The sequence below is a fragment of the Strigops habroptila genome, chromosome 2 (assembly GCF_004027225.2).
Source record: "Strigops habroptila isolate Jane chromosome 2, bStrHab1.2.pri, whole genome shotgun sequence".
Taxonomy (NCBI): Eukaryota; Metazoa; Chordata; class Aves; order Psittaciformes; family Psittacidae; genus Strigops; species Strigops habroptila.
In genome coordinates, this window is record NC_044278.2 from 43,401,627 (window position 1) to 43,423,193 (window position 21,567).

General features: G+C 37.1%; 1 protein-coding gene across 10 annotated transcripts in view; it reads right to left on the reverse strand.

The window, feature by feature from the left end:
• Window positions 1–21,567, reverse strand: part of CNKSR2 (connector enhancer of kinase suppressor of Ras 2) — a 220,460-nt gene that overhangs the window by 141,018 nt on the left and 57,875 nt on the right. For all 10 annotated transcript variants that reach the window (XM_030476537.1, XM_030476541.1, XM_030476540.1 and 7 more), the window contains exon 4: window positions 15,550–15,637. In XM_030476537.1, coding sequence (XP_030332397.1) covers window positions 15,550–15,637 — 88 coding nt within the window. The remainder of the gene's footprint in view (window positions 1–15,549; window positions 15,638–21,567) is intronic.

Genomic DNA, 21,567 nt, shown 5'->3' on the forward strand with positions numbered 1-21,567 from the left:
AGATTTCTAAAAGTCTTAAACAGAATGGAGAGATTCATGTAAAGTTAACATGAAGCCACCACAAAAAGGAAATACTGGTAAATGTTTATATCTCTTGACTAGTTCTTGTTGCTTCCTTCTTGAGACAGATGCTGATCTTCCTCCAGTTTACACCCTTTTGGCACATACCAGCCAGTTACATACATGCCAGACAAGTGGCTTCAACCAGCAGTCCCTGGCCATGGACAAAAATGACCCACTTTCAGTGGTAAGACTGAAAAAAAAAAGAGGTACCAGCAATAGTCTTTAGTAACTAAGAAAGAAAATGAAGCTAAACAATTCCTGCTGAGCTGAGTTGAACTGACATGTTTCCACACCTTGCCAAAGAAGAGAAGGAAAACACTGGGAAGAGGAAAAAGAGAAAAGGAAACCACTGTTTTTTTATAACACTCCATGCAATGTGAGGGAAGACAAATGCGGAATACAAAACGCACAGAAAACTTGAATCAGACTATCTTATTCCATACAGCCTGCTGGGGAGCGTGTGTACATTCTTGTCACCTTATGTAGCATGAGAGGTAGTTTCTATAAGCAAGATTAACAGATGGGAGGCTGAGGGCTGTGGAAGTTTTTCTAACAGGCCAAAACTTCAGTGGATATAGAGAAATTGAATTAATAATGCTGGAAGCACATGATGCAACCAAATTGGTGAAAGAACAACTCTTAGAATTCTAAGATGCTGTAGTTTTATGGTAACTAGTGCAAACTCGTTTAGAACAGATGCGTTGTATCGTACCTAATAACCCACATGAAAAATGTGACTAAGTTTTCATGGTTTAAGTTTAATTTTTATATCCATTTATCTTGCTAGAAAAGCAACTTGTTATATGCAACTGTTTCTTTTTTTTAATGAACTTTTAATCCATGAAATGGTTCTAGCGTTACTCGGGCAAGAAAAGTCAGTGTTCTTAAGTTTTATATAAAGCAACCTATGCAGAAGCAGCAGGTTGATAAGGGAGTATTTTTCTAATAACAGCTGTTGGCATTCAGGAAACATTTGCCAGTAAGTAGAGCCGGAAAGAAAATCTAACACGTTTAATTATATGCAGACATCAATGAAGTATTTGCAATCTTAGTAGGAAAACACACATTTCATTGTTATATGTGGGAGGACATGTAACATTTTCAATCTGGATACATCTATGTTCTACATGGTTTCTTATGAATCATTTTGCAAAAATAGCAGGAAGGGTTTGTAACATTTATATTGAAGAAAAAAAAAAGAAGTGCTTTTAGGCAGACGTAATTATTTCATTGGTAATAGGAAGACTTTACTATAAGTTAAACATTCATCTTAAAGAGGATACTGTTTGAGAAGTCTCACTGCTAAGGGAAAAAAGATTCTGGGTTCTTAAATGCTGTAGAGGTATATTACAATCAAGAAAACAGTGGATAACAGAGAAACACTGCTACAGCCTTGAAATGGAACCCTTCACATAATCATGAAGGAAGCTAAAGAAATATGCCTATTTTATTTTATATATATATATATAAAAAAAGATTTCTGAGTCTACAAAAGACAGTAAAGCAAGTGGAAAAACTTCTCAGTCTATGTACAGGAGCAGGTGGCCTCACCCTGAAATTCTCTCTTCAACACACAATTACCTACAAAATCCAGGGAATAATAATAGCTAAATGAGCTTGCCACATAGCAGGCAAGAGAAAAATTAACAGTTCGGTAAGCCATAAAACACAGAAAATCTGAAGGAGAGCAAACACAATGCTTAAGTGGGAAAAAAGAAAACCAACCCAGAAAAACCAAACAAAAACACCCAAATAATTTTAAAACATACATTTTCAACACATAAATGACGTTCCACTAAACATATTTCAAGCATGAACTCAGGGAAATGTGCAGGAATGCAAAGATCCATGCCAGCATAGCCCTGAGCAGCCCTGAAGAAAAGAAACCTAGAAAAGGTCACCAAGCTCATCCCTGCATCGTAGCAAGCTCGTTTTAACTTCCTGCAGCCATCCGTGGAGATGAGGGCTAAGGCTGCTTCTGAATGATCCCAAGAGCAAACTTCCATGTCATTTTCTTTCATAGTGAAGTTTATTTCCCCTTAGATTTTTTTAAGTCACTCCACTGCTTTGTGATTTATCTTTAAGCAAGTGCTTGCCCACCCTCTTCAAATATCTCTTAGGCAGAACGATAAGCTGAATGCTTATTACTGGGGGCCTTTTCCATTTACAATTACTGCTTTTTCATACCCACTTCATTTCAACTAAAAGAGCTTAAAGCACTTGAGAAATATAAAAAAAGTCACTAACTACGCAATTAGATATAAATTTGTATTGTTAATAGCATACCACCCACAGCTGGAGAACATCTCATATATATAGCTAGACTACAAGCCCATATCTTACTCTTGAAAGATCTTAAATATCTGTTTAATCACAGTATCAAAACATTGCAATTAATGTAAGAAACAGATCATATGCAAGTTTAACATCAACTTTTTTCTACTTAGAAAAGCAAGAACACACAAAAAATCTGCAGTGAAGCTTTACTCCTACACAAGCTAACAATTTGCTATTCACTTAGTGAAATAATACAGTCATTACCCTAGAACTGAAATACACAGATACAGCAAGGAGAAGATATTTTACTTTTAGTTGTTTATTCTCTGAGCTTCACACATATATACACTGACAAAGTATAACTACAGCTAACCTATATGATCTTCATTTAACCAAACAAACAAAACCTCAGCTGAAACAGCATAAGATTATCTTCAAATGTGCATTATTTTCTAAACCATTAATGACACAGATTGCTAATAAAGCAACAAAAGCAGTTCCATGTTAATTTATACTTCCTGAAGATGTAGTCAAATATTGGCCATTAGCACTTTGAGAGAGGAAAATGGGACAGCATCATCTACAAAGAAAGATAAATAAATGGGGCATATGATGGAACAACTTCATTACTAATATCAGATTTTCATGGTCACTCTTTCCAGCTCTGTCTTATGCATAAAAAATGGCAAAAGTGACCTTTATGGAGGCAGCTGGAACTAGGCTAAGACCCTAAAAAAAGGAAACATGAAGTTCAAAGCTAGAAGAAGAAGGGAAAAAAAACCCCAAAAAACTAGCAGTAAGGGAGGAAGGTAAGAAAAGCAAGAACAAACCACAACAATGCGGGAGAGGAGGGTTCTTCTGTACTTTCAATCCTGGTATAATTTTTAAAACCTATTTTAAGACTAGCAAAACCTATGCTCCACTGCAACTGAGAGGCATCACTTATACTTCTTCCAGAACTTCTGACCTTCATAACCACAATTCTGCATTATTTCTACAAAAATAACAAGTTTTATCTGCATAATGTTATAATTAATAATTACTGAAAACATTTAAATGCGCTGAATTAGGCAGTCCTGACTGGTGACAATGCTGCAAAATGTACACACCCCACCCTGACCTAGACATTGCTAGAACAACTCACACATGAGGCAACATACATGAAATACAAGTATTTGTGGACTTTATTTCTCAAAAACAATGTTTATGATCCTTTATTTTTCCATTTTACTTTTTTTTCCCTTCACCATTACTTCCTTCTTTTTAAACATTTCTCTTAGTATGTCACAGAAGTGGGGGAATGGGGTCAGCTAATTACAGCAGCACTTTTCTTATTCTTTAGCCCATTTCTTTGCATCCAAGTTGATTAAATCTCAACTCAAGACGTGAAGTACTGAGACCTAAAAGACCTGCCAAGTCCTCCTACTGCTCATAGGGAAAAAACGTTCATACAGTTCTCCAGTACTGTAACTATGGGATAATATCCAGCAGAAAACACTTCTAGTTTTGCATATATATGATCTGGTTTACAAGTCCGAGTTGGCAACCTGCCAAGTTACCTATTGCAAATATCTGTCAGACACTTCTCCTCACAGGGTTCTTGCAGGGTATAATCTTAAAACATACCATCATTGTTACTACTATTATTATTTGTGGTTTAGCCACATATTCTAGGCAGCTGCTGCACTGCACTTTTCTTGGCAGTCTTAAGTTCCTGTCAATTCCATGACTTACCTTCAGAATAAAATTATGCTAGCTCAGAAAATAAAAAGTTATATATACAAAATAGTTGTGGGATAAAAAAAGGGAGAATTGCACAAACATGTTTATTAATTCTTTCAGCAACAAACTGGCAACATTTCAGCATTTCTAGTAATCCTTAGATCAGAATGCTCATGAGAGGACATGGACTTCTTTCACTATATTTTCTAGTCCAGCAGAATGCCTTAGTTGCTCGTGTATATTTAATCATCCTAATTTATTTTTTCCTCCAAGGCAAGGAAATTTCTAGGCAGAACTGATACAGAAGCAGGTGATATGACTGTCAAGAACAAAAACCCAATCTCCTGACTCTCAGGTAACATATTAGCCCCAAAATGTCCTTTGTGAATTCATATGATGAGTAGCATTGCTCAAAAGCAGGTTCTGTGGTGCTACAGAGGTGGAGTCAACTGGAGCGACTTGTGAAGGGCAGGAGCTTGCCATGAAAGTGTTCCTTCTCCAGGCAACTTTCAAGCTGCTTCTGGTGGAGCTGCTTCACTGCTTTTTTTTTTTTTCATTTGTTTTCCACTGCAGTTTAACTGAATTTACATGAAGCAATTTACACGTGTGTTTGTGCACGCTGCGCCGTTTCTACCAGTGTTTTGTTGATAAAATGTAGGCAAGTTTAGGAACACAATTTCAAAAGAGGTAGTGAAATTGCCTGGGAAATGCATCTTTCATGAGCAATCCCACACATCTTCCATGTCTAGTTTTAAGAGGGCAACAGCTAGATTTTATGTACTGCTTAAAAACAGATGTCTGATAGAATTGCTGTCACCATTATTCTGAAGTCACACAAAATGTTCTAAACAACGTAATTTCAGTTCTCCATTTGTAACAAAAATAATGAATTACATGATTGCTAAAGGAGGGTTCAGACTCTCATGCATTGCCAAACCTTTGGCATAAAATCTCTCTTGAGCAATGTAACCATCGGTTGAAATTAAGCCAAGCCATCCTTTAAATAAATCCCTTTGCTTCTCAAATTGATTAAAACTGTAACTGAATTCTTTAATAGCAGTATATCTCTAATGGATGGTCTGTTGGTCTTGCTAGTTCACAACAATACAAAATAATTATCCCGAGAATGCTCAGGTCATAACTCCAAGTCCCTTCAACCTCAGCACCGCACCGTCAAAAATGAGCTCTTCTGGCTTCAAGACACCCACAGTGAGCCTGTTCAAGTGTCACTAGCTGTAGGGAATTTATGTCACTGGCTCTAGAAAGGCTCATTTGGTTTGAATTCTGCCCAATTCAACTATGACAAGAGAGCCACAAGACTGAGGTTTGCTGGAGCAGTCACTGACAGTTCTCACAAAAGTTCTCAACAACACTGATGACAAAGTCTCAAGCTCTGTCAACACATGAAGAAGGCAAAAGTTTATAGCTTTCAGAGTTTGTTCATTTATTATTAGCCTTCATCACTTTTCTTGGACCAAAACAGGGGTATACAATTTCCAAGAAGGTACAAGGCTAAGATAGGTTCATTTAGTCTTTCGTTACTTAGAAAATGCATGAAAAATATATCTAATACAGGCAGGATTAAACAAAGACAGGTTTGAAAAAATAAACTTGATTGATATAATATGGGCTATGGTAAAACAATGTATTCTATAGAGCATGAAGATTAGAAATTGAATAATATTAGGCAACTCTCTTCAGGCTGTGATTTACACATACGTCTGAGTAATTACCAGAATAATAAAATACAAATCAGCAGACATACAGCTCTGTTCAGTCCCCTTCCCTCCAACCCGCCTGCGAAAAAACAAGAAACAAGAAACCCTTAAATACCCTCAAAGCTACAGAAGCTGGCAAGCAGATAACATTCTCCTCTGGCAACAGGCAACGAATTAAGAGCATGACACAGGCAGAGGTGTCCTGAGGTGCTTTTCTACATCTTAGATTTTGAGAGGTCTAACAGGATTTTGGATACAAGAAGTGTGGGCCTTGGGGACACTGACAAGTAAAAATGTTTGGAACAGAGAAAGAGGGAGAGGAAATCCTTGGCTGCTGCCATGAATTTTTAAAATCACACAGCCATTTGTGTGAAACCTATTCTGTATTTGTAAGTGGATGTCCTAAAGTACATGCTTTCCCTGACTTTTTTTACCACTGAGCTACTCCAAGAGGAATCTGTCACAGCTGTTCCTCCTCCTTCTGACTGTGACAGTCCCAGGGAGCTCTATCCTCAACTCTCCCCTTTTCTGCAACCAGTTCCCTATTGCTCAGCAGCCTCCTAAAATCGTGCTGCTTTAATTATCATCTCTGTGCAGATGAGTCACAGATCTCTCATCCCTTCTGTTCACATTCGCAGTTCAGAATCTCCTTCTGGATATTTGCCACCAGCCCTAACGCAGTATGCTGAAAAGCTGAAATCACGTTTCTTCCCAAACCCTCCCTGCTCCCCCTCTCTTTCCCTATCTCTGTCAACAACTCCACCACCTTATGTCCCACAAGCTCACAACCTGGGTGCCATTTTCAACTCCTCTTCGCTTCCCACACAAATCCTGTCGATTTTATTCCCACTGCCGTTCAGAAATACTCACTTTCTTTCCCACTACACTAAAATCATTCAATTCCTGCAGTTTCTAGCCACTTGGTCTATGGCATCCTTACTCTATTATTCCTTGCCCTTCCACACTGAAGCCAGAGCTCATTTGCATCTGCAGCAACCCACTCTGTCCTCCCCCATCGGAAACATGCATAAGAACTGACAAAGGTAGGAGAAAACAGAACAGTGAGCACACGCAATTTAAGATACTAAGAGAAGAGGAAAAAAATATCTATTGTGAAATACATAATGCAAGGTATTAAATAAATGCTACATAAAAGGACTTTTCCTATGCAACCTGCACAAATGCTTCTAAAAGTCTAGAGCATTTCCCTGAATATTTAATGAAACTGCAGTTCTCCAAGTTCATAACCCTTGTGTACAAACTAATAGCAATTACCTAGCTTACTGAGTACAAAGAATTGCCTTAATTTTATTTGAACAATCTGCGTGGAGTGGCACCTATCACCATAGTAACAGAATACTTCATGTAAAAATTTAACACAACTTACATAAATCACCCACAGATCAAGCAACTACTGGGAAAAATTGCTTGCTGGATTAAGAGAGATGCAATGTGTACATTAAGCTCTTTTTTATATTTCTGAAGTTATTTTCCATTTCCAATTATTTCTATCCTCCTTTCTGTAAAAGACATCATCTTGCTTTCCTTTGGGATCTGCTTGCTTATTAGTTCTAATTTGCATATAGAAACATTTCTTCCTGCTACGCCATTTCTAAAATGAGCTGATATACCATTAGGTCAGAAACCAAAGCAAGTATTTTAGCATCGACTAAAATCACACTGATACTTGCTCATATATCCTGCTACAACCTAAGTGCTTACGTGGTCTAAATTGAATTTCAGCTCTTTGGGTGATTTCTCTATGCAGCAACATTCTCAGCAGGTAAAAATAAAATCCACTGAAAGTATCAACAGATGAGAAGTTGAAAATGAGGCAAAAACGTTCCACACAAAGGAGAAAAAACAAAGTCAAAACACCTTTTTTTCCACACACCTAATTCAGAAAAATAAGCATCATGCATTCAAAACTCAATCTTTTATTCCTGACATGCAAAATAAATTTTGTAGCACGATGTATCGTGCAGCTTTTAAGTTTTCAATGTCACTTCCAAACCATTTACAAGTAAATAATGTCTTAATTTTTCACTTTTGCTTTTCCTCTAGTACTGTCATCTAAAGAATTCTGGTTTATAAAACACAATTGCAGCAAAATATTTCATGTTCCATATAGTTCCTCCTGTCAATGGAGGAAATAAAATTAACCGAACTTGAGAAAAAGTAATGATATATAGGTAGATGGCATTTCAGGCTCACTATGACTTAAATGTTTCATATTGGATCATCTGAAATTCTTGATGTATTTTTAATGGATTTAAGCAAACACATATGTCCCTCACAGTATATTCCTGAAATAAAGATAAACCTTACACTTATTCGTGGTGAAGGCTTCTGCTAGCTACTCAGCAACACACAGGTTCTGTAATTCACTATACTGAAATGAAATCTTGCTTTGCTGCACCTGGTGACAGAGACCATTCTGTCTCTGGAAAGGGAAATCAGTTTCCAAACTAAAAGAAATACAAAGTCTTCTACTGCTGTAAGAGTCTTCTACTGTTACAACCAATGTTATCTTAATCCATCATTATTAATGATTAAATTCAGCATTTATAAAGAATTACACAGGAAGCATGGCATATCCTCTGTCTGCCTCTATTCAAATGGAAAATATGATGTCACTCAGCACTCACTGACTGACACAGTGCCCACAACAATCAATGTAAGAAAAAAATGTTTTATTTAAAGGAAACATGTAAAATATATTTTTTCCCCTGTCTACAATTTATCTCAGTTTCCACCAACTTTCTGCTACTTTCTGCATGTGCTTCCATGAGTGCGTAAATTAACTCAACAATCCCTGACTCTTTCACCATCACCTGGGCCCACTCAGGCTCCTTTTCTTGGAAAAAATTAACAGCTGCATTGGTGTACCAGCATATGCTCCATCAAAACAACTACTCTCTTCCCCACAAATTATTCTGCTTCATGTTTCAGTTTTCCCCATGTTCAGAGGCTGTCATTCATTAATCTGGAAGAAAAACAACCAAACAGAAAAAAAAAAGAACCCAAACAAACAAGCCAACACCAATCCATTTTTGCTTTCTGGTCACTAAGCTTCTTATATACTCAGCAGTCTTCCCTCACCCCCCACTCCTTCTTTTTTACCTTCCATCCACTTAAGAAAAGAAACTACTTTCTCTAAGAATGGAAAAGAAAACAGCTAACAAATTCACAGGACTTTACAGGGTGGGTTATTTATCAAAGTATGCAGTGGCTTCATAAGCTACTTTGAAAATGTCCTATCAGGCTAAACAATTTAGGAAAACCAAACCTCTTTACAGCATACATCTCAACAACAACTAATGAGGCATCAAATGATTTCTAGTAGTAGTTCATATCCCGATAGACTATTATTGATGTTTTAACCTTTAAGCGGTTCCATGCCTAATCCATTTCAAGAAAGACTTCAAAACTTAAAACAAAAGACAACAATATATCTACAAGTAAGCCATTTCAAGGGGGAGAAAAAAAAGTATAATAAACTAGCAGAAATAAACTACCAGAATCAGAGAAAGGCATCAATGTTAAGCACCTTAAGCACTTTTTTACATTACAAGAAATTACATTGAAATTTTCCATAAAAGTGTGCTATAGAGAAATAAGCTACTCTACTATGAAAAAGAGAAAAACATTGCTAAAGAGCATAAATTGAAACTTTGATATAGCTTCTTGTAAACAAAAAACAGTTTCATATTTCCAGCAATATTTTAAATTGTATTTTACCTTATACATTGACTTTCCAAATGTGAAGAAAAGAACTGCATAGGATAATACATATCCTGAAACACCACTACTTCTGAGCACTGCTTTGAACCTAACACAACAGAAAATCCTGCATAAGAGCAGTGCTTGAAGGATACAAGGTAAGTCTAACTTTCTGTCAGTGTTACTTGTAACGAGTTATAGCGCTCTCATATGAATACCATTTGGATTCCATGTACTATAGGCAGACATAAAAAGGAGGCTTTTTTGGTGCTGTTTTTAACTTTTCACCATATCTCTTTAGCTACCCACTTGTACACTTACCGACCTACTTGTACGCTTATCAGAAATGGGGAATTTTGTATAAACAGTGTACTATGCACATATATATTTTAAATTCCAAGAATGTGGCCTCCTCATCATGAAGTATTTTCATTAAAAAGAAGGGGTAGTGGAAGCAGGGAGAAGAGGGGCAGCAGAAAGGTGGCAGGGGAGAGATTATTACCACTGTAGGCCAACACAGAATTTCCTGCAAGCATTTGATAACAAAGTTGGGGTGGAAGGAATAATGTTGAAAATTTAAATTAAAAAGTTTAGAATTTAATGAACAACTGTTTTCATCAAACACATGTTGCTTTAAAAATCCGAACAATCTGGAAGCGCAAAGCAGCTTTAATGAGGAATCAATTAAACATTCACACCACTAAACTATTAAAGTCAGTTTATTAGCTAAAGATACCTGAGGTAATTAGCTACTTGGTATGACCTAAAATTCAAAATTTTTAAGCTATATTTAGTGAGTCCTTAAAGTCCTTAATAACTAGGACTTAAAAACGGAAGTGAAGAATTGTGATAGAACAGATTTTATGAGAGATACTTTGTAACAATACTACTAAGGTTATTCATTATTCTTCTGTATTCACATATTTGGTATTGTCCTTACCAAATGAATAGAGCCATTTTATATTGCTGCATTTGAATTCTGAGTCAGGGCAGGGAGCTAAGAAAGTAAATTTCCTTTTTATCCTTTAAACTGGAAAATCGGCCTGCACTTAGCTTCTCAGCGAGACTTAATATTTGAAACATCCGTCACGTTACAGACATTTGACTATAAAAACCACAATGTCATACAAAACAGTGCATTACTCAAGAAATAATTTGTGATCCTTTTCAGTATCTTTTATCTCAAAGACAACAATGGCTAGAAACCCAACAAAAATTACTCTGCTAGCAAGGGAAGTAAGTCCATCAGGGCATGGAGTATATAGACAATTTTACAATTCTCAAATATCTTTAAATGGCAATAAATGCCAAATCTTTCAGCTGAGGCAGTGCACAGGGCACTTCTGTATGTGCTTTATATGAGAACTTTTAGCGCAAAATCTCAGGTGCCTATACGTCCAGATAGAGTACTTGTGAATGGCTGTCTTGGTCTTTCCTAGCTATCTTCCATCCCAGCCACCACCTCCCAAACTGCACCACTCAGGTTCTCATCCCATGCCATTCAGAATCTGAGTTTATGTCAAAACATTGCTGTGACACAGATGATGTCAGAAGTATGTTCTGTGACAACTGTTCAAGCCAGATCCATGTCAGCCAAGTGACTGTTCTCCATCTCCACCCTGTTACACAGAATTGCTTCCACCACATAGTCCTTCTTCAAAAAGGTGTTTAGCCAGAGAAGTAATTGCAGTGAAGCTTTTATAAAGGAGTATTTACAGGCCTACAGCTATACGTCTGCTGGAACATCTTGAAAAATAAATCCCATAAGACTTTAAAGCTGCAAGATAAACTTCAGTGGTTTTAAAACTAAATAAACACAGCAAATCATTGTGAAAGCTGATTAAGGAAACTAAAAAACATGCGGCCATTGTTACTAATGATCACTACCAAGCAGCAATAATAAGAATGACAGTTTTCAACAGTAAAGCTTTCTTTACTTGTCTTAGAACTTACAAAGTCAATACAAAATTCAACTTTTTGGATATTCCCAAGACTTCTAGGGTTTTAATTCTAAAGAAGACAGCTTCTTTAGTGAAACCCTAATGGGTTCCTGAGGAATAAGAGCATTGAGAATGATAATAAAAGCCACCTACAGATTGCCAAAGAAAGCAATAAACCTTCTCTTCCTTACAGTTGTCATCGTAGCTACTGCTACCTTTCTAAAACAAAACAAGCACACTTAAAAGGACCAGTTCCTGGCACCCTCTGAAGCTGAACACCCCAACTAAGTCAATAGCAAGACACTTATGAACACCATGAAGACAAGGAGTCACTCATGTTCTTCCTTATATGCCATTTGTGACTGGAACATTTCTGCAACACAAACCTAAATTCATGAATGAACCAAAAGGGAAAAAAGCAGAACCCAAAACACACCCTTCATCCTCTACACCCATATCCCTTTAACACCTATCTTGTACCATGAAGAACGAACAGGCCTTCTTTACTTATTGCAATGTAAACAGAGAACACAGGTAATTCTCAGCTCTGGTTCCTATGGGGAGACACATAGGTGTAGGAGAGCAAGGCAGAGAGTGCAAGGGAATGGTAGCAAAAACCATGATAGAGTCATAGAATTGTTATTTAAATCTTTTTCCTCCAGTGCTCTGCTGCAAGGGAAGAGTTAATTATAAAAATGAAGCAAGAATGCAAGCCCTGAATCAAATAAGCCATCTGCAAGGAGGATGGTATTAAAAGTGAAAACCTGCAGAAAGCGCCTATGAAACAATATCCTAAAGTCCTAAGGGAAAGAAAAATATCTCCTGAGCCGAAATATAACAGCTGCGTACAAGCAGATGATTAGTGTGGATGCAAAGAAGGTTACAACGATAACTTGCAGCGCTCTGAGGAACCTGCTTCCACTGGCAAATATCCACTGCTTGCTGGCCTGTTAGTTGGGTCCTGGACTTTGTGCAACACGCATAGAAAACAAAATGGTTAAAACAAAGTATGTGCCATTCTGTAATTTATTCCAAAGTCTGTCTCTAAGTCAATGTTATAACTCCAACTTTTCAAATTATTCAAAGGATAAAGCACAGGCACTCAGATTTTCTCAGACTTTTCTTAGCTAAGAAAGCACTATCATTCTGTCACTTTTTTTCTTCATTATCCATTTAATACTGATAATGGGTAGGGGAAGGGATGACCCAACAACACTTAATTCTATGAAGAAACACTGACATTACAATTAGCCTCAAAATGTGCACAATTATTCAAGCAAGCCAGCTAAATTTTAGCTTTTTTTTTTCTCCACCTTAACTAAAGAATTCATTTTTGGTTAATAAATCTGAATGTTGGAAGTAACTTAACACAAAAAAAACCCCAACAAAAATCAAAAAACAAACAACAACAAAAAAAAACCCACAAAAAAAAAATCCAAAACCAAAACAAACGAACAAACAAAAAAACCCCAAAAAACCACAAAACCAAACAAAAGCCCAAAACCAAGCAAACAAACCCCGCCCCCCCCCCCCCCCCCCCCCGACACACACTTCAGTCCTGCTGGTGCTCAGTTACTGAGATGAACACCGGAGTTCTATTTTTAAATTGTTTTAAATGAAAAAATTGTCTTAAAAAAGTCAATATACAAGAAAATGTACAGCCTGTATATTTTTTAATAAACCATCAAGCTTTATAAAAATCTATTGTCAGCTAGTGTTACAAAACCAATAGCAACACTGCCTTCTGTAGGTCTTGCACAAACAACAAAAAATATTTTAAACTAATCATTGTAAGTTAGTGAAGTACTATGAAGTAATTTGCTTACAAAAGAAAACAGATTCTGAGACAGATCCTGATAAGATGATATTGAAACATTCAATTCACAGCCTTAGGAAAGCAGAATGAGGATTTTCAGTATGTTCATTGATCATATAAAACAAAAGGTCAGTAAAAACATTTTGAAATGCTATGTTGGAATGCATTTGTTTTAAGTAGAGATCAAACCACATGTGTTTGGGACTACTAATGGAATTTTTAATTATTTTTCTTCTGACTACAGCCCAATTCAATTTCAGAGCATGCTTAAATTTAGGCACTTAAATGCTCTTTTTGATGTCAAAATATGGATTCATGTAGTGAACTGCTGCCTAATTAGGGAATCATGTCAGTTTTGGTGAAGATAAAATTGCTGTTCTCCAAAGGTGTTAAATAATAAAATTTGTTCTCATTCATACTGAAAAATATACATAGAAAAATACTTACCTATACATAGCGAATTGGTGGTATCATAGATACAGATGATTGTGAAAAAAAATGAACTGATATTGAGCTAATTCCTGGGATATACTGCAGTGGTTGATATTTTACCCACTTTCTAACTTACAGTGGACACATGAAAATGGATCAGGTGGCTCTTCCCCTCAGTTGAAAAACTAGGTAGTGATTCACAGCTAATTTTGTGGAAAATGAGCCATCTGGCCATGCGGAAGGAATGCCCTCCTCTTCCCGGGGTAATGACCCCATGTCAAGCAGGCAAGCTGAACAAGAACACAAGCCACAAGAGAACAGATAAAAAACAAGCATCATGCAAATGGCAGCCGAGAAAATGAAGGCCTGCGCTCTTCTTCCACAGCCACCACCAAAGGCACCTCCCTCCCATTTTGAGGCAGGGTGACAGCGAGAAGCCCTGCGGGGAGCATAGGGTGGCTGAAGGACAGGACCGGACCTTTGGCCCTTGGACCTGGGAAGCAAACAGGGACCCTCACTGCGTGGCCTGTGGGGAGAGAACAGCCCATGCTCCATTTCCACACTACCCCCCTCTCCCCCATAACTAAGGGAAAATAATAATAAATTAATAAAATAAATCAATAATAACTATAATAACAACAATAATATAGAAAAGTGAGAAACTTTCATTTTCCAAGCTTGAACACGGGACTAACAATAATGCTCGTCTCCAGTTCAGGTGGGAGGCGAATTCAACGAATCATCTAACTGCACACATTTGTGAAAGGGTCAGAGAAAAATGCATTTCTTTTATAAAAAGGAAAGTATCATCATAGAAAGTCATGCCAAGAGGCCACAGGAGAAGCGTAGCTTTGCTCAGTTTGGAGTGGTGCTTCTGAAAACCTGAAAAAGTCTCCTCAGTGCTCCTACCTAGCCCATTCTCTCCCTTCTTCTCCACTCCAACTTCTCAAGTGCAAGCTTCTGCTTGGCAGCAGTGTTCCCCTCCCTCTGCGGTTGCTGAAGCGCCAGGAGAGGCAACTCTCACTAGACTCTTTTCCCTTCTGCATGATGGGCACTGCTGCACCACAAGGTCAACTGATGCTATAAGATGGTAACAAGGCCCTTCACGGTCATCAGCAGCAGACTGGTCTCAGAAACACATGAATAAGGGTAAATGATGATGCTCAACTGAACTATTTTAACTTCCTAGGTTATTTTTATAGAATTTGGTACCAACATTAGTTTGAACTTGTGGCTAAAGAGACTTTTCAGTTTCAGCAGAACCACAGCCAAATATAGGGACAGACCTACACTACAGAGAAGCAACAGAAGGGTAGAGAAGGTTCTTTAGTTTGCACTCCCAAATGAAGCCCATTAAGCAAGTGTTTCTCAGAACCTACTTCTGGATTTCTCGAAGGTAGGATGTACAAAAATGCATTCAAAATATTCTAGCCTCATGGAGACATGTGTCATCTTCCCACGTGTAGAGATGATATGAATTGTATTAAAGAGCAGATGACTAAAGTCCAATACATACAGACCTTCTGAACCAGAGAGTCAATTAGAAATTAACGGAAAAAACCAACAAATTAAATATGCAAATTATCAACCAGATTTCACCAATTTATAGTGACGATAGTAGACTAAAGGACCCAAGATGAATCTTACCATTGAGATATGCAGAAGCCTACACACAGCACAACCCAAAAGAGTATTATAAAACCAGAAAGCAGAATTTTTAATAAGGAACTTACTAAGTACTAATATTCCCTTACTTTTGTTAGAAAATGGTATTGATAGAGTAAGAAAATTGTGAGAAGAAGGTAATAGCCATTTACAATTTCAGAAAAAATAAATTGCTAAGCAGATGGTCTCATACCTGTTGTACTATTGTTGTTAGTTCCAGACAGAGCTGTATGACATTATTTCTTGTTACTGAGTAATCTGTGACAGCAGCAAAAGGTGATCTAAAACAAAAAAAAGAAGAAAAATAATGTTGAATAGCACTAGCATATATCTGCTTGCTTCACTGATGCACAATGTACTTAATAGACATTATTTCTAGAGATGTTAAAATCACACAGAATACCTAAAAGGTACTACTCAAATTGTAAAATACAGGATACATATCCATGGAAAATATTAATCTCTCCTTGGTTTTGCAGTTTTTAAGTTCCTTTTTAAGAAATTCCCCCAAGTATCAAGCAATAGGATGAGATGAGATGGCCTCAAGTTGTGAGGAGGTTAAATTGGACATTAGGAAAAATTTCTTCACTGAAAGGTTTGTCAAGCATTGGAACGGGCTGCCCAGGGAAGTGGCTGAGTCACCATCCCTGGATGCACTTAACAGATGTGTAGATGTGGTACATACAGACACGGCTTAGTGGTAGACTTGGCAGTGCTAGGTTAATGGTTGAACTCGATGATCTTAAAGGTCTTCTCCAACCTAAACAATTCTATAATTAATCCTCACAGCTTTCCAGTTTAGACTGCCTTTACTCCCGCAGAAAAAGCCCACCTTGCCCTCTGCATTTGTTTGTGAATACTCTCATAATGAGTATTCAACCAGAGGCATCACTTCCACCTGTGATACAAATGGTGTCCAGATACGAATCAGATCAGAAAAGCATTTGGCTGATTCATTGGGATTCTTGGGACCTGATCTAATATCTGCTAAAAGTACTGGAGGGACTCAGAAGTAAAATCTTTATCCAAATCGGGGAATAACATTCAGACCCAGAGATGCATCACTCCTCAGTAGCAGCTGCAAAAGGTAAACTGGAGGCACAACCCAACATCCCTCATACTGTACTACAATCAGACATGCTTAGTGAAATGAAAAGTTGATCCAGCATTTGCAGGTGTCACCTACATGTACCCTAAACCACAAAATTTCACATTACAATGTTTAAAATGCTTGCCTACCTAGAAGCTTGCTTGCTTTTTAGACACTGCTAAAATGTATTTGGTTAATGAGGCTGGCAGTCATCTGATTTCTGTCTTTAGAGTCCGTGTTAAACTATAAACTCAACTTGGCCTATTTTTTGTATTCCAGAAGTAGCCAAACACTAAGCAGGACTGGTATTTATTTTCTACAGGAGGTGTCAAGATTTTGACTCAATCAGTGTTGCAAATGAGGTTTTTATGGGCATTATTAGCATTGCAAAGATGGCATTTCTCCCTAATATACATAGCTGCTTCAAACATTTGAAACAGAAAATGGTAGCAGAGAACCACAAGGATTATAATGTCTGAATAAACTAACAATGTATCATGCAGTGTGCCAAGATCTCTAAACAATACTTTGTGTCATTGCCCTTAAATTAAGCTGGGTGAATAGTTCCTTCCCCAGCTGCCTTCTTTCATCACTTCTCAGAGCATACATGTTTGTATACACCTGGTTTACAGCTGTGGTTGGTTTTATGCCTTCCTTTTTTAAGTCTAGAGACAAGTTTCCAGTACAAAGAACTCTGTTATAAGCAGGTCCAAGTGGCGACTACAGATATAGTTCTTATGGTTCTTAACAGGTTTCTAAGTTTCTTTTCCACGTACAGAATTACTGAAATTTTTGTGCAGGCTAAAATTTAGTCCTGCACTAGACTTGGAACTGTCCATTAAAAAAACCATGTGAACTCCTCTCTCCATCTGCTCGTTCTAAGGAACACCCTCTTTCTTCCCCAGAGCTCCCAATTCAGCCCTGACGGTTCGTAAAATAGAATGAATTTTGAGGTGCATACTCAAGTCTAGCTGTCTTAATTTGATGTAATACATCATACAACAACATATACTTTCTGCTCGTATTTTATAGGGAGAAAAACAATACATTCTTTTTAAAATAAAAGTACAGAAATTGGAAGCTATACAGCATTTAAGAAACATAAAAGCAACAAGAGAGTGGGAACTTAGTAGACAGCATGTGGTTAAGTTCCAAAAGGTGCTTTACAAAAGCTATTTGACACATCACAATTCAAACTCCAAGTTTTATGCAGTATATGGCAACTGTACACTAAGTACACACTACAGCAGGCATACCCACAGACACACGCACAGATTATTACTGAAGTTCAGGAGACATGTGAACATATTAAAGTATAAAAGGTGACTGAATAGCTTGGTTATGAAACAATTGTGTTAAAAAAATTACATTAGCCAAGATGTACAAAAACACTGATATTTTTCCTTTCAAAATTGTAACTGCTGAGGTTCTGAAATCTACCTGAAACTTTGATTTAAAAAGGTCATGTTCATTTATGAACTCACTTTTATTGAAGATGAATGGAATCAAGGCAGCAAATGGTATTATTTTACATTAAGCATGGGTGTTAATACAATTTCATCCTCAAATTACACAACTGGAATCTAATTGACATTTCAAAGCCTCCAGCATTTCTCTAAGGAAAATCGCATGGTAGGCTTTGACTTCTAACACTGCATCATCTTCTCTCATACTTTTCCAATTTAGTTTGGTTTCACAGTTCATGAGGAAAACAATGACATTTTTACCAACATTGCTCTTAGTGAAGATCGTTAGAAATGCCCCAAATAAACTTTGTTGACATTAAAGAATAGGCCAAGGGACCGAGACATTACTCATTTTGTTACATTGAAGTTTACACAGTGAAGATTTACTGAAAACAGCATATGAAGCAGGCAGCAAGGGTGCCAGGAGGAGGGAGAAGACTACTAAAAATCAATAACTAATATGCAATATTTTGAAAAGTGCTTCACAACTTGGAAAGATACGGAGACAGGTCCATGTTAAACAGACTTTGCTCCTGCAGAAAACATAAGGGGTCCTTGAGCTGCATCCTCTGGAGGTCTCTGTAGGTTATAAACCACCTCTCTCACCTCAGTTTCTGCTGATGCCTCTCTGGGGTACTGCTGCAAATTGGACCAGTAAAATTGCAATTCCCTTTCCTTCAAAGTTCAGACCACTACCCTGGAGGCAATCTGCACACACAACTATACAGCACTACTGCATAAGCAGCAGGGGAAATAGTAAGGGCCTTTTTAAATATTTACTACCAAAGGGAATGTAGTTTGGTATTACATCCCAAGACTCAATTTCAACAGTGAAAGTCCAGCAAGACTTTGCATAACAACATGCCAGCAGTTTCAGCCAAAATATTAACAGAAACTTCACTGTGGGATCACTGATTGGATTTCATAAAAGACACAGTGTGAAACACCAGTCTGACAAAAAGCCCTCTTTACTGATAATATATTCACTGATTGCAATTTTAATACAGCACAATATTATTGACTGAACAGGTGAAACAATATGTAAAAACGCAAATAAAGCCTCCATACACTGTAACTTTTCAATTGGCTGCTAAAACACTTTCTTTTTCAAGGCATCAGAAACACACCATGTAGAACAAATTACTTGTTTAATTAGACCACTTCTCTCTACATTTAAAAAATTATTTCCTTGGCTTGGCTAAGCTATTTCCATCAGCTTCCAACTTCCACTCTTTTCTTTCAAAGCCACATCTTTCACAGTCCCTTGGATCTTCAAGTCTCAGGTAACTCCTAAGGCTCCAGTGAAGAAAAGTCCCAGAGACAACTGCAATTTTCAACATATTTGCTGTCCAATTCAGTGCTCTTTAAGTTAAACAAAAACTGAAGAACTGCCTCAGACTGGGGCCATATGTTGCTCCACTTCCTGCTGCGACATCGACTTCAGTGTCCCATTGTCTCATCTCTCTCAGTAACTTCGAAGACCTTTCACAATATACGTTTCCCTATTCATGGAACCTGTTTTACAAAATTTCTCTTGTAATTTATTTGTTCTACTTTCAAAACCTCCTTGTAATTCTCCTCCTTTGCAACACCCACATGAAAACACTATGTAGCTCCACAGCACACCCACCTTTCCACAGGCACTTTCCACTCATTTTCTCTTCCAGACCTCTGCTGGTTTCCCCTTTCCATTCTTTGTCTACCTCTTCTACACCTGACATCTTAAGAAATCACATCAGTGCTTCTGCATGCACGCGCAAGTTGGTTTGGCCCTTTCTCACCTTTTCTCCTGCTTTCTCAAACATTTGAAGTCGTTAGCCATTTTCAAGCCACTTTCACAAATGAGTAATAGGTTTCAAGGATAATTAAGTTCAGACATGTTTTGTGATAATGCATGCAGCTGGAAAAGTGGGAGCCTCTTAATTTTTCCACTGCACAAACCCACATTGTGAGCCTGCACCTTATTAGACATGACAGATTCCAGTGAGATGAAGAGCTTCTAAATACCTCATTCACAGGGAAAAAAAAAAACCCAACCCTTACAATTAATGTTCTGGGGTTTTTTTTGTTGTTTCAATTAACATTAAATTCAATCAACTTCAAGTCCCTAATCTATATGAAATAAGGTTTCCCTAACACCAGGCATGACAGAGCTACTGTTTCTTTTCACATTTTTTAAACCAGTGTTTGAGATAAGTAATAAAACACCTCTGAAACACGATTTTGTTTATACGTATATAATACAAGCTGTAACATACATGCATGTATGTATACACTTTTATGAACTGAGACATAATTAAAATCTATAGCAGTATCAGCATCCTTCAGAATGAAAAAAGAAAAAAGTGTATTACCTAATATTAACTAATTAAGCCACCCTGAAGGATTGGCAGAAAACCAGCTCCACCACTATAGCCCAGCTAGTTCCCTCACAGAATTAAGAAATAATATGATTCGACAGCTATTAATACTCACAAATACTAATTGCACATGAAGGAAAATCCTTCCCAAACAAATAAAGATGTGTATTGTGAAGGAGATGCATACACTTGGTATTTCTACATTATCATTATCAACATTTTTTGGCCTCGTATGCTTTAGCCTCATCTGTCTTCTTCATATAATACTTGGTTAGGGGAAAATGATACACAGAAATAACTATTTCACTTTAAAAGTTGCACTTTGGACAAATACAGACTGCTGTTTGTAAAAGCATTCTCCCAAAATAAAAGTTAATCACATTTCACCACTAGTTGTAGTACACAGCTTTTATAACAATAGACATTTTGAGGGGTTTAAGACCAATTTCATACTTATTTTAGCATCCTAACAAGGGAAAATATCCTCACTAACAAGGGAAAATATCCTCAGAGCAGTTTGATTAAACATAATAGTCAAAAATATTTCAAAGAGAGAGGTAACCAAATCAGAAATATAACTCAGTCTTCAAAGGTACCACATTAAGCTCAAACAGAAATCTGAATTCAAATAAAAATCTGAATGTAGAATATACCTGCATATATATTTATGCCAAATCCATCTAAAATTCATAGTTTTAGGCTTTCATGAAACAATTTATTTAATTTCTAATGGAACTGCTTTATGCAGAATCAGGGAGGAATGCAGTAGAATTCACACTGGATAAAGGAATTCTTTAAATGAGTGTTCTGTTAAACATTTACAGCTGTTCCATAGTTAAGTACCATAGCATTCTTAGGCAGCACTTACTGACAGGTTTGGCACACCATTCAAACAAGCATAAAGGGAAATGCATAACAGAAACATAAGATTCACAGGTTTAAGACTGAAAACCAATTGACAGAAAGTGCACCATTTTTGTGGTGAGTAAAGAATCACTAAACTCTTTGGTTTCTTTTTTGTTTGGGTTTTCATTTGTTTCCACCTGTCATCTTGTATGCGAAACAGATTTACCCTGTTAGGATAGGCAATAACCTAGCACAGCTAACAGGACTGTATGAAGTCTCTTATAAAGGAGACTTTTAATCAGAAACACCTTCTTTGTAAGTAAGAAGTTATGGGCTTGCAAACAGTGTTCCTCTTATTTAAAACTACAAAATAGTCACACCATAAACACCACCAAGGCTCATTCACTGAAAACAATGAGACAAAGAAATCCAGCTGAACCCATTTTACC